This window comes from Dipodomys ordii, unplaced genomic scaffold, assembly GCF_000151885.1.
Source record: "Dipodomys ordii isolate 6190 unplaced genomic scaffold, Dord_2.0 Scaffold89, whole genome shotgun sequence".
Taxonomy (NCBI): Eukaryota; Metazoa; Chordata; class Mammalia; order Rodentia; family Heteromyidae; genus Dipodomys; species Dipodomys ordii.
The window spans coordinates 427,730-445,535 of NW_012267305.1; the positions used below are offsets into that span (position 1 = coordinate 427,730).

At 35.8% G+C, this 17,806-nt stretch overlaps 1 protein-coding gene across 1 annotated transcript in view; it reads left to right on the forward strand.

Annotated features, from left to right (window-relative positions):
- The first annotated feature begins 336 nt into the window (after positions 1 to 336).
- Positions 337 to 17,806, forward strand: part of Gabra3 (gamma-aminobutyric acid (GABA) A receptor, alpha 3) — a 94,741-nt gene continuing 77,271 nt past the window's right edge. The window contains exons 1-2 of the mRNA XM_013025954.1: positions 337 to 520; positions 9,381 to 9,502. Of these exons, the coding sequence (XP_012881408.1) occupies positions 381 to 520; positions 9,381 to 9,502 (262 nt within the window). The 5' untranslated portion in view covers positions 337 to 380. The remainder of the gene's footprint in view (positions 521 to 9,380; positions 9,503 to 17,806) is intronic.

Sequence of the window (17,806 nt, forward strand, 5' to 3'; positions counted from 1 at the left end):
CTAACAAAGAGTTTAGGGGGAAAACACACAAAAAGACATTGAGCAACCATTTTAAGATCTGAGATAACAGGAAGTAACAGGTTTAAAGGAGTTGCACAAGTTATGTGCTCTTACAGACTGTGCACCTTTTCTTGCTGCAGTCTTCAAAATGGATACATGATGGTAGTGAATTTTGGTGGCATTGATAAGCTGGGGAAAGGGGGCTTTCAATTAATAACAGTGATTACATAGTAGAGAAGTTAAATAGTTGACTAAATACAGTTGACTAAAATATTTTTTTACCTCTTCCTCTTCTTTCCATTTGTTTTTTTACCCCTTTGTCCTTCCCCTTTTCCTCTACTGTGTATCTCACAGGTCTTTCAAAGTTGGTACCTAAGAAGATGATAATCATACAAATGTTTCGCTTCTACACAATCAGACTGGGACTTCTCTTCCTGATTAATTTTCTTCCTGGAACTGCAGGCCAGGGAGAATCAAGACGTCAAGAACCCGGGGACTTTGTGAAGCAAGACATTGGCGGGTAAGAAGACTTCATCCATGGGTCTAACGGGTTCTGTGATAAATGCCTCATATAAGAATTTAAGATTGTTTTGCCCAGAGGAACCAGAGAACTCTGGTCTCTGATATTTACACATTATATTGTCATTAGGGGAAAAAAACCCATCCCTTCAGACTCTCCAAGTGAAAGAAAATCTCAAAATTCTTAGGCAACTTCTTAGCCTATGCTTGACTTTCTCTCTGTGATATTTTCATAGCAGGTCTTGCCGACCTATGGCAATCAATCTTATATCCAATCTCTTTACATCTCCAACGTGTCCATTCTTGTTGGCTCTGGATCATTAGTATTTAAATATGATTGAGAAATTATTATCTGGAACTTAAATGTATTCCCTTGACTTTATTTTCCTTACTTCTTGGAGTAATGGTCTTCTATATTGTCTGTACTTGCCTTTCATCCATTCCTATACCTACTGTGGCTCAGTTTCAACCCTGTGATTCTAAGGCTACTTCTGTGGCCGAGATAGCCAACATTAGTGTCTGCTAAAATAAACAATTGCCTATCCCTTTTTTAGTAGCACATAAGAGCATTCAATGTCACTGGGTTCTCCCTCACCTTTCTTATTTTATTAGTCATAAGGCTTGAAGTCAGGGCCTAGGCACTGTCCCTGAGCTCTTCAGTTCAAGGCTAGCACTTTACCACTTTGAGGCACAGGTCCACTCCTGGTTTTCTGGTGGTTTATTGGAGGTAAGACTCTCATGGACTTTCCTGCTCCAGCTGGCTTTGAACCCCAATCCTCAGATCTCAGCCTCCTGAGTAGCTAAGATTACAGGCATGAATTACTAAAGCCTGGCCTCAGCTTGATTTTATAATCGTTCATATAGTGAAATACACATATAATATATGTATATACTGTATGTCTCTCTTTGACCTCAAAGGAATGCTTCCCAAATACGTAGATTAGATTCTCTAAGAAGAGCATGACACAAGATTCCTGAGCAGATTACTTCATTATAATGAAATAAGGGCAGCAAAATAAGGAAACAGGGAAAGTAAAGCAAAGGAAACATTTTACTTGGGGTGAAGTCACGGTTTCATCCCATAGGGAAATAGCAAGCATAAATAGCCCGAGAGAATAGTCCTACCTAGAAACAAGGAACCCAGGCTTTGCATGTATCTCAGTTTCTCCTGTCCTTTTTGAAGCTACAGATTCAACATGGTTTCCCTGGGCCAGTAAAGAAGATCTACTTTACATTTCTTTATCTTCCTGCCACCAAACCTGGTGTTCCTCAGCATTCTTAAACTTCTTTTAAACAAAGGTCTTAGTTCATCTAGGGAATCAAATTGCTAGAATCGAACCCCTGGGCTTAGAATATTTCAGTATTATACATGATATTATATTTCTTGGGAGTGTCTTTTTTGTTTTAGATTTGGTTATTGTCTCATATCCCTAGAAGCATGTATCATGAAGCAAAATAAAATGGTTTGTTCTGATATTACAACTTGAACTTAGGGCTTTGTGCTCACAGCTCATGTTATACTACTTGAGGCACACCTTCAGTTTCAGCATTTTGCTGGTTAATTGGAGATAAGAGTCTCATGAGATCTCATGCCTGGGATGGCTTTGAGCTGTGATCCTCAGATCTCAGCCTATTGAGTAAACTAGGACTATAGGCATGAGCCACCAGCACTAATTCCAAGCAGAATTTATTCTGAATTATAAAAATACTCAATGTCCTAACTCCATTTTTATCAGTATTTTTACAATTATCTCCAAGATTGAGGTCTTCAGAACTAGACACATAGATTATTAGAATCTTGGCATATGCATCCCTTTTTGTTCTTTCTCCCACTGGAGAAAAATCAAACCAATTTTATGTTATTAATTCCTCATGTATCTGATTTCATGGGTCATGATAGATATGCCAAATAAGCTAGCACTTTTAAATAAATGAACCTTCATTCAAGGATTGCAGCTTTTTTATTTTAACTGTGAAAAAGTTTTCTAAAATACATTTATTTTCTTATAATTCTAAATGAGTATTTTGAACAGAATAGACTTTTCTCTTGATGCTTTTTGACTCAGAAAGAACATTCATTGTATTTATTTTACATCTGCTCTTTTATTTTTATCTCCATCCTCAGTGTTAGTTGTCACCTTTCCTGTTTACATTGTTTTTATTTTACATCCTGTTAGTGCTTAGAAAAACAGATAGATGAGCATGTTAGCAATTATGTTAAGAAGGAAGCCAAGAAAATCCTGCCTGCAAAAGCAGAGTGAACTATCTGGTTTTAGTACAAGGGCATAATGACTGCATACTTCTCAAATTAGAAACATTTTCTTCCAAGTTTTATAATTCATGCTTTGGAGCAATGAGATTACTAAAAAATTGGCTCAGAATGTGAGGATTGGCACTCTATTTGTATTTACTTGAAAATTAAGGGACAAATTTGACTCAAATTTATAGTGTATGAAAAGGATTTACTGGCTCTGAGGATAGTGGCTAGCAGTCTGTATTTTATGAAATGCTATGGATGATTCTAACGTAAACGTCTTTGGTCAGTACTTTGGAGACACAGTATAGTTAGAAATAAGAGACAGCCGGGTGCTGGTGGCTCACGCCTGTAATCCTAGCTACTCAGGAGGCTGAGATCTGAGGATCGCGGTTCAAAGCCAGCCCGGGCAGGAGAGACCGTGAGACTCCTATCTCCAATAAACCACCAGAAAACCGGAAGTGGCGCTGTAGCTCAAGTGGTAGAGTGCTCGCCTTGAGCTGAAGAGCTGAGGGACAGCGCCCAGGCCCAGAGTTCAAGCCCCACGACCTACAAAAAAAATGAAAGAAGAGACACTGGAACTTTAGAAGGCTATACCTAGAAAAACCCAAAGACAAGAACTCTGAGCTCTCATTTTGTATTTGTGAAAGAACTAAGGTCCAGAAGGCAAACTGATTTTCCTTTAACTTCCATTTCCTGCATTTCTCTTTTCTTTTCATTTTCCCCTACATTCTTCTGTTATACTAAAAGAAAGGATTTGGATCAGAAAATTAATAGCAGAGCTAGGTCTACAGTACCATTCTTTGATTTCTTGTCTTGTATTCTTGAGGAAATTCTACATTTCTTCCATTTCTGTTTCTCTGTCCTTTTTTGTTATAAAAAATACAAACTGTATATGTGAATAGTGCTTAAATTCAACTATAATGAAACTGTATTTTTCTGGATGCAAATGACTAGAGCTCAGCAATTTTCTAATGGATTGACACATAAATGTCAACGTGTCAAATAAGTGCCAAATGAATCCTTTACCAAGGTTCTGCGATTTGTTGCATCAGTAGGATTCTAAAATAATAGAAATGCTACGTTTCAATTAAGTTTGGTAATTTAAGAAGAGATCTACCATGAAGATATGGTGTAGGTATAGGGGACTCTCAAGAAATAGAGCAAAAACCTAAGGCAAGAATGTTTTTGTACTAGATGTTCAGACCTTTAGGGGAGGAAACAGCTAGGCAGAGGAAATTTTATATGTTGAGAGATCAGGAATTACATGCCTAGACTTTTCCCTCTTTCCTCTGAGTTTCAGCCAAGGTGGCCATCGTCAAGTTAAGGATAGATGTCATGGGAGTCCTGTGAATATAATTCACGCATTTCAGTCTTTTAAGAAAACACAGGATGGAGACCAGTAGAGAATGTATATGGAAGAGCAAATGAAACATTTAAGAATGAAATAAAAACTATGAGTTTGGGAGTTATAGGACTATGTTCCACTTTTTTGACATCAAATTTATTTGGTGGTAGCCAGGGTAGTAGCTAATGTTAACTGATGAGGAGATAGCTGAGGATTCCTTGCTTCTTTTTAATGTTGTTGTTGTTATTATAAAGGTGTAACAGTACATAAGTCTGGTAAAGAGTACATTTCTTTTTGATCCATATAACCCCTTCCCTCACTCTCTCCTAGTTCCTTCTTTCTTTGTCAGACCCACAGCATGACATGGTATCACTCTACCAAAAGGCTAAGATATTCATCTTGGAATTTATTTGCTTTGTCCTCTTTATCTCATAATAAACTGGTACCTATGCTATGCATGTATTAATTGCAATTTGAAGTCTAAGTATTAGAAACCTAAACACCTCTATTTCCATGCAATAATAATCAAATCAAAGCATTGTTACTGTTCACTTTGGAACGTCAAACTTTAATTTTCAGAATCAAATGTGGGACCTGAGAGACTGTGAGCTTCTAAGTTCCCACTAGGCAGTCGGAATCCCTGTTGGATTATGCTTAATCGTTAAGGGAAGAATTTGTAATAAACTGCATTTCTACCACAGAGCATAGCTTGAAGGGTGGGCTGAAGCCCAGTATGTCTTGTTTAAACTTTGTGTTTATATTGCTCTTGCTATGTGTGAAGCACTGTTCTAAGTGTTTTATATATGGTAATTAGTGTATAATCCTTATAAAATACCCACTAGCTCGGAGATACTATTATCTTTGTTTTAATGATAGAATATGGAGAAGTGTTTAACTCTTGTTTCCTGGATAAAGAGCAGGGAATGCTTCTCTACTTTTCCTTATTTCTCTTGTTGTACTAAAATAAATCCTGGTTAAAACTTAAAATAAAAGAAAGACTATGGAGGCATAGAGAGTCCAGGCAATATCCCAGACCTTCCATAGACAGGCAGTAGAAGAGCAAGGACTGAAACTCAGACTCTAGCAACAGTGTCCATGCTCTTAACCAGTGTAGTATAGCACCGTGTATATATTACTGCCAATAGTAGGGCTAAAAATCTCACTTGGCTTTGTTCCTAGTTGTGGGCTACAGGGTGTTTTAATTTTTTGTTTTATTTTTAGAGGCCACTTTTATTCCCGGCATATTAATCTCTTCAGCTTCAAAGCAGACACACAACATGAAGTTCCTCTCATGCTTTGGATCTCTTCTTTCCCTTTATGCTTTTAAGTCTCTGTCTTCTTTTGATTACATTTTATTATATTTAATTAATTCATTACTCTGTGTGTGTGTGTGTGTGTGTGTGTGTGTGTGTGTGTGTGTGTGTGTGTGTAAGTGTGGGTGCCAGTCCTACGGATTTAACGCAGGGCATTGGCGCTGTCCCTGACCTTTTTAGCTCAAGTCTAGTGCTCTACCACTTTGAGCAACAGCTCTACTTCTGTGATTAACTGGAAATAAGAGGTTACTTCCCTGGCTGGCTTCAAACCAGAATCCTCAGATGTCAGCCTATTGCAGTAGCTAGGATTCAAAGTGCAAGCCACAAGCATCCAGCTACTGTATTGGGTTTTGGAGCTCTGAATACTAACTGTATCAGTCAGCTGATTGGATAGCCTATGTTAAGATGGCCAAGCACAATTTTCTTGTAAGGCCTGGAAGAAGAAGAAATATGTTTACCCTTTTGAAGTTGGAAAGTAGAATTTACAATATAGGACAAGGCTTCACATATGAGGCCAGGATAAAGTCTGGGACTCATTGCACCATGTCAAGAGGCAAGGTTTATTACTTATTGTTCATGTCAAATTAGATCACTTGGTTCAGGTGACCACTTCCAGGACTCTCCATTGTAAGTACATTTGCCACCAGAATTGTTTCAGAGCCTTTGAACTGGTAGCTAGCTCACCACTTGGATCATACCTGGGGGTATGGAGCAAATAGCAAATAATGATAGAAGAGAGACTAGAATTGTAGTTCTTCATTTATTCTTTTATGTCAAAAATCTTCCCCCCCAAGACAGTATTATAAATGGTCCTCAGGCTCACTTATGTAAGCCCACTTAGCAGAAATATTTGTGATATAGGGCTCATAAATGAGTATTGTGGTTAAAAATCATTCAAATGCATTATGAAAAATAGACCTAGGTAGTCTTGCTTGGAAAACTAGGCAGGAAAGACTTCGTCTTTATTTTAACTCAGCAAATAAACTTAAATGTGAACAGGTGGGCAGCAGGATGAGTGGGTGTGTCTCAAGATGAGAAAAGAGCAGCTGTCCTTTTGGGATGGATTATGTGCTAGTCACTTTTTGTTGCTGTGAAAAAAAATACATGAGAAAACAAGTTTGAGAAGGAATGATTTATTTTGGCTCACACTTTCAGAGGTTTGAGTCTATAGGCACTTGGCTCTGTTTCTCCTGAGTCTGTTCATGATGAGACAAAATATGGTAGGGAGTGTGTAGTAGAGCAAAGAAAGGGAAGAGAGAGTCTTCATTAGTCCATCCTCATGATGCAGTCACCTCTCTGTATAGCTGCTAGCTGGCACAGAAGCCTTCAATAGATTAGTCCTTTGGGGATCAGACCCAAACCATTTATGAGAAAGACTGCACTTGGAGAATAAAAAACATGGGAAGTACTGGGCAATAGAGAAATCTCATTTGGCTCTGATACACAAGTGAAGCAGTTTAATTTTTAGCTGTAAAAAATGTATTTGTAACATATGCATGTTCTACTAAGGAGTTAGAATTTTATTTGGTAGGCCCTGAAGAGTTATGGATGGCTTTGGAGCAGAACAGAGATATGATCAGTCCAGTAATTTAGAATTTTCATTATGAAAAAATCTATTTCCCCCTACGAGATAGATATGCATTATTAGGGGAAATGGCTTCCTTTTAATGAAGTAAATTCCTCTTCTTTTCGGGTTGCTTATGAACTGCATCGGTGACTGTTTTCCCTCCACATAAACACACCAAGATCTTTCATGAGGTTGGCTTAAGGCTGTTATTGCTAGCATCCTATACTTAATCTTTACATGGTCAGTGAACTGTATTTTCAGATGTTTTGGGAGAAATTAGGGAAAAACCTCATTTGCAGAGCAATTTTGTGTTTTCTTAATTACATTTCTTCTGTAAGCTTTCTCAGGTAAGGTATTATTATGCCGACTTTATACGTAAGCAAATATATCACTCTCTAAGTAGCAGAGCTAGAACTAACGCTCTAGTCATTTGACTAAGCCTGTGAATTTACTACTAATCCATTTTGGGGGCTAGAAAAATGGCTAAACTTCCTCATTTTCACTTGTTTCTTTTATTAATGTGTATTAATTTTACAAAGAGTTTTCACAGTTGTATTTCACATTCGCACACATTGCACATTGTTCACATCAACTTCCTCTATTGTTCTTTGCTTTCCCTATTCTTTCACACCTGTATTTTTCAGCAGCTTTCAATAGTTTGCATTGTGTCATCTTCATAGACAATTTATTCATGAATAGACACAAGTTATTTTCATATTGGTTATCCCTCACTTCTGTCTCTCCTTCCTCTTGTACACACCCCCCAATAGTCAGTCACAGTCATGCATAGTGCCTGCATAAGAGAGAAAACATGGGAGATTTTCCTTCTGAACCTTAATTTACCACAATCATCTCTGGTTCCATCCATTTTCCTGTGAGGACATAATTCATTTGTCATCACGACTGGCTCAGTATTGTGGTATAACTATTCCATTCGTACGAATCTCATTAATGTAAGAAACATATGAATTGGAATGATTCCTTTCTCTCATTGGTATTCGTGTCTTAGACCTGTCATTTGTAAAAAAAAAAAAAAAAGAGAGAAAGAATCATGTGTGCTCTCTAATGTCCTCAATAATCCTGACATACTATATTTTTTTCTATTTTCCAAAATTCCCTTTGATAGGCACCGAGTATAGATAGGACTTATGCACTTTAGTTATTGCAAACTGGTTAAACTCACTTTCAGTTGTATAAAAACCATAGAAAAATGTATTAAGAATACCTTAGAAACAATATTTACCATTAGCTTCTTATGTGTCATCTGATTCTTATGTGTCAACAAAACTATAGGACATGGAAATATATTCTTATGGAAGTTAACACCAATAGCACAGTGTATTAATCTTATGCTTAGAGACCATTGATCTTAATTTTAGCTTTTTCCATTAACTTTTAGATTGATTACAGAATTATGTACACTGGCTTTGGATAAATCTACCCAAAACAGATTATCTCTAAATCTCTGTGGTTTTACATATTTCATAATATTCTAGTAATGCAATGTTTCCCACTCAATTCATAGACCTTTTACCCAGGAATTGAGTTAGACTAACAAGGTTCAAGATCCCTCATGATAAAAGTCAAGGAATGAGAAAAGGTTTGCACAAAATCAACTTATTTCCTTCAATTCTCAGCTCAAGCCATGTCATAGATTCCCAATACTGGTGGATTGAGTTCTCACTTGATACTGTGTCTGTGTTTTTCTCTTCAGTATACTGTCTAAGCTTTCCATATGGCTTTTGGGGAGTGGGATTGTCAAAATTTTTCTTGTTAGAATTTGTGCTTAAATAAAGTACTTGCACACAGAAACTATTTTTAAAATATGAGTACGACTTGAATTCTTCCAGATATAATGCACTAATTTTGGCAATTTCAAAAATAGTTTAGTATTATGATAGTGTATCAGTAGAGTTGAGCAGGATACATTGTACACATATGTGGAAATGTCACAATGAAATATCTCTTGTAGAACTAATGTATGCTAATAAAAATGTACCAAAAATAGATTCCTGGGAAACCCTACCAAGTACTTCTTTTTTTTTTTAAAGTATAAGATACATACCTGCGTCTAATAAGGTGATTACTAAAGAGTAGACTGTTCAGAAAGGCGTTTGGAAGGAATCCAAAACAGAGAAATAGAAGGTAGCTGAGGAATACTAGTAAACCAGAAATTGGGATTATAGTCCTATGCCTGTACTGGTGATATGACTGTGGCAGAGATTTTTGGCTTTGAGTTTGTTTTGTCAGATATAAAATGCAAGGGGTATTTCATTGGCCTGAACTATGGTTTGGAATCTCCATGAATTGATGTATTGAGTCATGTAATTATTTCCTATTAAGAATCATTTTCCTTTTATTTTCCATGGCTCACACCAGACTCTCTCCCAAGCATGCCCCAGATATTCCTGATGACAGCACTGACAACATCACTATCTTCACCAGAATCTTGGATCGCCTTCTGGATGGCTATGACAACAGACTGCGACCAGGGCTTGGAGGTCAGTTAGTCTCTTAACATCCTTTTCCTTGACATTTTCATCTAAAACTCGTGAGGTGCCCTCAGTAGTGTATTTGTCAACCACGAAGGTTTGAGTAGAGGTTTTCTTTTCCTTTATGAGCATTGGAAATTAGTTTTAATCCTTCATGGCAGTGGTAAACTTTCCAGTCCAGTTTTTGAAAGTTCTGGATTTCACCTAGAGAAGTGCATCTTTAAAGTTCAAGCAAATCCATTTCTAGATCAAAATACTTAATCCTAGCCTGGATAATAAGAGTGGTCCAGGGAGAGCAGGGAAATTTTTTTACTCTCAAAAGCATGGGCACTTGTCAGTTTGACACTGTAAGTGGAGCAATCTGCTGGGTAAGTGGGATCTTATTGACTATCAGCTTAGTATAAGCAGCAATATGATCAGAATCCAACAAATGCATTATAAAATGTTATGGCCTGTGTTGAAATTGAAAGTATGTAAACGTTTGTATGTGTTTATTTTCCCAAACCATTGGAGAATTAGGTACATATATTGTATGCTTTGTTCCTAAATAGGTCATTGTTTATCTCCACAAAATTATTTTATAAAATGATACAATTAGGAATGCATGAAATGGAACCTAATTTGTATTCCAAATTCAAATTTTTCTCACTCTCCCAAAAGTGTCCTTTGAGGCAAATTTACTTGATTTAGACTTCAAAAAAGTAGTATGCATTATATTTGTTCCCATGCCAATTTAACCTATAATCTCGTGTCTTTACTTAATATTTCTTTTCCCTCATCCTTCCTATCTTCCTCTCTTCCTTCCCTCCTTTCCTTCCTCCCTGTCCCTCACTCCTGTGTATATTCATTATATTTAGATACATGAATGCATATATTAAATATGTGGAAAAATATGCATCTTTACATGTATATATTTGTATGTGAAATCAGTCTCTATAGATACTGCAAATACCAACCCAACATAATAGTTTTCACTGATATATTTTTTAATCCTATACTACACCAAAATGTTTGAGATTACATTCATATCACTACAATAAATACATTTACTAAGTAAGTAAAGCGAAGGAAATATTTTTAGTTTTTTTTATTGTTTTAGAGCAATCCTATATGATGGTTGCTTTTATATAGATAATGGATTGGAATAGAGAAATATTGGAGGAAGAACCCAATCACAAATTAATTTAATTTGTAAAGAATGAAGATGTGGGCTGATGGAAAGGACAGAGTTTGGTGATTCATGAGCTTATAGTATTAGCGAAAGGACAAGAGGAAAGGATTACTTGTACTTCTGCACTGTGTGACTGCATGGTGCATTTTCTAATGTAGGGAACACCGTAGGAGGAATAGTGCTATTTTGTTTTGTTTCTTTTGCAGTTGTAATTGTGGTGAAATGTTAAAAGCAAGAGATGGAAATTAATTCATTTGTACATCTGTAGAAGTTCAGTACTTATGAAAACATGAGTGGAGACTTTTGCTTCTGGCTATCATGAAGTTATAGTCACCATGCTTATTGTCGTTTCCTAAATATCAACCAAGAAATAAACAAAGCTATTTTTTTAATATTTTATCAGAAACTGAACATAGTTTAGTGACCCTTAAAATAAATTAAACAAACAAAAGAAGGCATATAATTGCACATCATTTACTGCCTGCTAATAAAGAAAAAACCCTAGGAAGAGGTAATAATGCTCGATAGGAAATGTACTCATTATCTTACTCATGTGACTGTAACCCCTGTGTGCAGTATTTTTACAATAAAAATATATACAATAAAAGAAAAAACCCTATGAAAGTGGAATAGTGCAAATGCTAAACCCATAGAAAACAGAAAAGAGGAAACAGTAACAACATATTGACAACACAAATAAAACACTATGAGTAAGCTTGTAGGTGTAAATTCAACCATATACTCATCTTATTACATATAATCATTTTGCTATACTCCGGATCTGAAGTGTCCCCAAATGTGATTGGGAAATGGTGGAAACTTTGGAGGTGGAACCTTATGGAAAGATGTCATATCATTGGGTTAGTTTACCATTAGAGGGAATTGTGGGACCCCAATTATTTCCTATGTCCTCCTCTTTGCTTGCTGGCTCACTGTGAGGTGAATGCTTTGTTCTAGTATAAGCTCTTGCCATGATGTACTGCCTCACAATAGCCTCCTGAGCAAAATGAAACCAAGCCAAGTGACCATGAACTGAAACTTCGAACATGTGAGCCAAATTAGTGTTTCTTCCTTTTAGGTTGCTTTATCTCCAGCATTTATTACAGCAATTAAATGCTTACTTACATACCCATATCAAAAGGCAAAACTATTCAGACTGGATTTCAAATCCCATCAGGACAAAATTGCTCACTGAGAGAAATACATTTTAAAGATAAAGGCATAAGTATGTTAAAAGTAAATAAGGGGAAATATGTATCATGCTAATGTCAATCAGAAAGTATATACACAAGGATAAAGAATACTGTTGAGAGTAAAAATTATTCCATAATAATAAAAGGACCAACTCTTTTTTTACATTATTAGTAAGTTTTTTATTAGTAAGTTTTTTAAATTGTGAAAATACCATGCAGAGGGATTACAATTCCATGAGCAAGGTAATGAGTACATTTCTTATCAAGCATTGTTGCCTCCTCCAGGACCAACTCTTCAAGAAGACACAACAACCCTAAATGCTTACGCACCAATTGCCAGAGCGTGTAAACAAATAAAAACAGAACAAAAAGGGAAAGGAGTAATCTGCAATTGCAGTTACAGAATTCAGCAATCCTTCTCAGTAATAGAACAAGTAGAAAGGAAATAAAGGAAATAGAAAAATGAGCCACATTAATGACCAATTTGATCTACTTGGAATAGAATGTGTGTGTATGTGTGTGTGTGTGTGTGTGTGTGTGTGTGTGTGTGTGCGTATAAATGATTTTACCACCAACAGTGGAATACTCATCAAGTTGTACCTGGAGCATTTTCCAAGATGGATCATATTGTGGCTCAGAAGATAGCAAAAGAATTCATGAAGTACAAGATATGTTCTACAGCCGCAGCAACTAAATTACAAATCAATGTCAGAAATATAGTTAGATAATCTCCAAGTAGTTGAGGACTTAATAATATGCTTTTATGTGACCTATGAGTCAAAGAAGAAATCAAAAGGAAAATTTAAAACAATTTCCACTAAATGAAATAAGAAATAACATATAACACTAAATTGCCATACTAAAAATGATTAACCTCAAAATTAAATTAGTTAAGATATTGGTTTTGTTATTAATCTACACATTCAAATAAAATTTTTAACAACATTGTTTTTATTAACGTGGAGATTGGAATGCAAGGCCTCATACTTGCTCAGATGGTACTCTGCCACTTGAGCCATGTCCCCAGTCTAGCCTTTTTGCTTGTTAATAATATATATATAATAGATATAGATATATACCTATAAACATGTGTTCTATACACACATACGTGCATAAATGGATTGATAGATTGATATATATGGTTAATTGATTTTTCCACCAAGATTTTAATGGCAATTCATTGGTGAAAAATACTATTATAATGAATGATATTTTACTTAGATAAGGAAGTTCATTGGGGTAGAGGGAAAGTAGGAGAAAAATGAGGGAATGGGCAACAAGTTTGACAAGAATTGTATTTATTACCTTACTTATGTAACTGTAACCCCTCTATTCATCACCTTGGCAATAAAAAAAGAAATTTCAAACTTATATTCTTACCCCTCTAGCTGAAATATTCCTAGCTTTGTCTGCCTTTAAATATCCATTTTAGAATCTCTAAGTGGTTTTTTAAAATTATTTTTACTTTATTTATTTATATTAAATTCACTCAAAATTATCTACCTTTTTGATAGACCATGTGATCCTTCAAAACTTGTATACACAGTGTAATGTTTGGATGAGCACAAACTTATTCTTATTCTCAAATATTTGTCATTACTTTCTGCTGAAAACGCTCCAAATTCTTTCTTATACATTTTGGTAGTTACCCTGCTGTGCAACACCACAACCTCTATATCTGTCCTATATAACTATAACAATAGCCACTGATCAAACTTTCCCTGTACCTCCCTTCCCATGCCCTCTCAAAGTCCTAGTAACTTCTGTTCTCATTTTCTATGAGATTAACTGTTTTAGATTCCACTTGTGAGTAAGATCATGTGGCATTTGTAATTCTGTGCCTGACTTACTTCATTTAAGCTAAGGTTTTCCATTTCCATGCAAGTTTCTGAAAATCATAGGCTTTCATTTCCTTTATGACTGAATAGTATGTCATTGGGTATGTGTTCCACATATTATCTATTCATCATTGATGGACACAGGCTAATACAATTTCTTCACAAATGTGAATAGTGATGAAGTAAACATGGGTGTGCAGCATTTCTAAATGCTGATTTTTTTCTTTATATTCTGTATGATTATTGAATCACATGTCAGCCAGTTTTGAGGCTGTGCTAATTTACGTGTCTAGCAGCTGTTCAGGACAGAAGGGTTTTTCTTTCTCCATATCCTGGCCAGCGTGTGATCTATCTGTAGTCTTTTTAATAATAGCCATTCATTTTATGTGTGCACCAGTCCTGGGGCTTGAATTCAGGGCCTCGGTACTGTCCCTTAGGTTTTCATGCTCAAGGCTAGCACTCTATCAATTGAGCTACAGTTCCACTTCAGCTTTTTCATGCTTAATTGGAGATAAGTCTCACAGACTTTTCTTGCCCTGTTTGGCATGAAACCACAATCCTCAGATCTCAACCTCCTACACAGCTAGTTTTACAGGTGTGAACAATACTAATAGCCATTCTTTTTATGGTGAAGTGATATCTCATTGTGGTTTTGATTTGTATTTTCTTGATGATTAGTGGTGTTGAACCTTTCTTCATGTGCTTGTTGGACATTTGTTTCTTTTTAAGAGAATGTCTATATTGCCTATTTAAAAATTGTGTTATTTAGGTTTTTGCTATTAAGCTAGTCCCTTATATATTGTAGATGTTAATTCCTTGTCACATTTATTGTTTACAAATATTTTCTTCCATTCTATAAGGATTTTTCAGTTTTTTGGTGTGTTGAGGCTAATGGATTTATATAACCTCATTTTTAATGTTTTTCCTTTTGTTTCCTGTGCTTTGGGCTCTTGTCCAAAAAAAAAAAAACACCTTGTCTATTCCAATGTCCTGGAGCTTTATAGTTCTGTTCTTACATTTAAATCTTTGATTTTTGAGTTGTGTTTTATAACTGCTGAGAGAAGGAGTCAGATTTCATTCTTCACATGTGATTATCCCATTTTACCAGCAATGTTTATTGAAAAGACAGTCGTTCCTCCAGTGTGTGTTCTCTCAATTTTTGTTGCAAATCAGCTGGCGGTAGTTGCATAGGCTTACTAATGTGGCTCTGTGCTTCCACAAGTCTATGAGTCAGTTTTTCCAGAAAAACACTACTTAAAAACATAATATTTAAATATCATCTTATGGTAAAAACACTGAAATGAATTGAATATCCAAAAAATGTACCTTAATTTAATAAAGACCATAAAAAAACAAGACCCTAGTGAATGCCATACTAATTGAAGAAAAGCTGAAAGTTTCCTAAGCTCTGGCAAGCTTTTGCTTTCTAATGTACTTTGCTAGTATATTAGTATATTTCCTACTCAATGTACTTTACCAGTATATTTCATAGTCAATATACTAACTTTGATCAGTTTGTGTAAATTGTTTGGAGTACTCATGAGTTTTTGGTTTATATGAATTTTTTTTTGGGGGTCTGGTTGTGGAGCCTGAACTCTGGGCCTGGGCGCTGTCCCTCAGCTCTTCAGCTCAAGGCTAGTGCTCTACCACTTGAGCCACAGCGCCACTTCCGGCTTTTTTTGTTTTGCTTATGTGGTGCTGAGGAATCGAACCCAGGGCCTCTGGCATGCAAGGCAAGCGCTCTACCACTGAGCCACCTTCCCAGCCCCTGGTTTATATGAATTTTAGGACTTTTAAAAGTAGTTCTTTGAAAATGTGTGTGTGTGTGTGTGTGTGTGTGAGAGAGAGAGAGAGAGAGAGAGAGAGAGAGAGAGAGAGAGAGAGAAAGGAAAAGAGGAAGAGAGAGAGATCTTTTTTTCACTAACTACTCCCACATGGACTTCCATATTGAATAAAATTAGTGAAAGTGAAAGTGAACTTACTTAGCTCATTCCAGGTCTTTGAAAGTTTTTTAATTCTTTATGTTTTTTTATGTTAATGCACATTCCTTCTATGCCTAATTTGTTGAGACTTTGTATCATAACTTTGAGAAGATGTTGAATTTTATCAAATGCTTTTGCTTAGAAATGAAAGCTGATTGAAAAAATGCCAGCACACCTCAACCAAGTATTCAGCTAACATGACATTATCCCTCAGAGATAAGTGTGCCATGATTCCCTCCCCACAATGAGAAATGATCTATGATTTTAAGGAAATATTTTCTGGACTTCATGAGTATTAGGGAATCCATACCACTACATGACTCTGTCACTGTAATCTGGAGTTCCTCTCTGTTTCTTTTTCATGAGGGAATTACTCCAATCTGAATCCATCTGAAGGGGAATGAAAACACATTTGTGATGTTGAATTGGGTCTATAGAAAACAGATCACTTACTGAAGATGCTCATTAGAAAAGTGGGAAACCACTTTCCATCCCTTTGAGACACATTATTCTCTGTTTTTAAAAATTATTTTCCTTACCACACTTTATAAAACCTTTATAAGGCTAGCTCATAGAAATTATAATGCATCATGCCCTAGAGATCTTAAATTACAAAACTGATATCTCTGTAGGAGTTTGGCTAAGTGCTTTTTTTCTTCATTAGTTTGCTATTCCTGAAAAGTTCAGCTCCTTATATATTGTTGTTTTCCTGGTCTCACTGAATTTGCTAAGGACTAATAAGCATCACAAAAATCATATACAGGCAGTAAGTAATTCTAGATGCGTATTTTATGTTGACTTAGGAAAACATTAATCATCAACATGGAATTTTAAAGTTCTGAGAAGATAGGGTAGTTGTTGAGTAAAAGATGTATTGGCAATGGATATGCTTGCCTGTTTGCTATTTTTTCTATCATACTGTTATAAAGGTTCAGCTTAAATTATATACAGTCCAACCTGGATATTTGTTATGAGTGTTTGGAGAAGTGTATCATTGGTTGAGATAGAGTCTCATGGACTTCTCATTCTTGGGCTGGTCTCAAACTCTCATCCCTGCTCTCTGTTTTCTAAGTAGCTAGAGTCATTGCAAGCTTCAGCTAACATATTGAGCTTGTACTCTCTTAGCCAATTCAATAGTTTGTCTATTATTTATTTTGGCTCTTTAAACATACAGATTCACATTATCTTCATTTAGAATAGAAGAGGAAATAGGCATCTTTGCTTTTTCCCTAATTGCAGTAAAAAAAAAAAAGGTTTAATATTTTCTTGTCAACTTTGGTCAAATCCCAGAGTTGGGATTTCTATCCCTTTATTTAATGACCTACAATTGAACTTATTTTCCAATTCTTTCATGTTTCAGTTTAAAAGTTCCAAAAGGCTAAATGTATTGCCTTATTGCTGTACTTGGTGTCTTCGTATGCAATGGCCGAGTGCTCTGAAATGGAGCGGGGCACTTGAGGTTTACTTATCAAAAAGTACACTCTATATATCTCTGCGCAGATACCATCAGGTCGTGACTGCAGCACTCCCTGTATTGGAAGAACATTCCAGTTGAAGTGCTTACTAAATCATGAGATATCTTTGCCTACAATTTTAACTCCTGAAGGAAGTTCCAACTTTTTCTGGACCAGCCTCTTTCCTGAGGGAATAATCTATTAAACATCATTGATAACTATCTAGCTCCGGCTTGAACAACTATATAAAAGGTGTAGTGTTTCCACTTTAAGCCTTCCTAAAACAGCCTGACAGCTCTATCCATGCTTGGTCAGATTTAATTATAAAGGAATTGATTTATTTCGTTGCCCTTCTAACTTTAACTCTCCTACACAATGCACTTGCTGTTCAGTCTTTCACCCATGGTAGTTGTTTATCATATTTTTTAGAGATTTTACTTATAATAAGTGACAAAGACTGCGATGTTTGTATTCCTTCTTGACAGAAAACAGTTTGATTTAGTTTTATCTTGCTTTTGAGACCTGGTGTTGGCTCAGAACTGACTATGTAGCCTATCTTGACCTCACCTTTACAATTTTCCTGCTTCTGCCTTCCCAAAGCTGTAATTACATGTAATTACATGCCTGTAATTCCTGGTCAGTTATTTTAAAATTCTTTCTTTCTCATGTTTATTT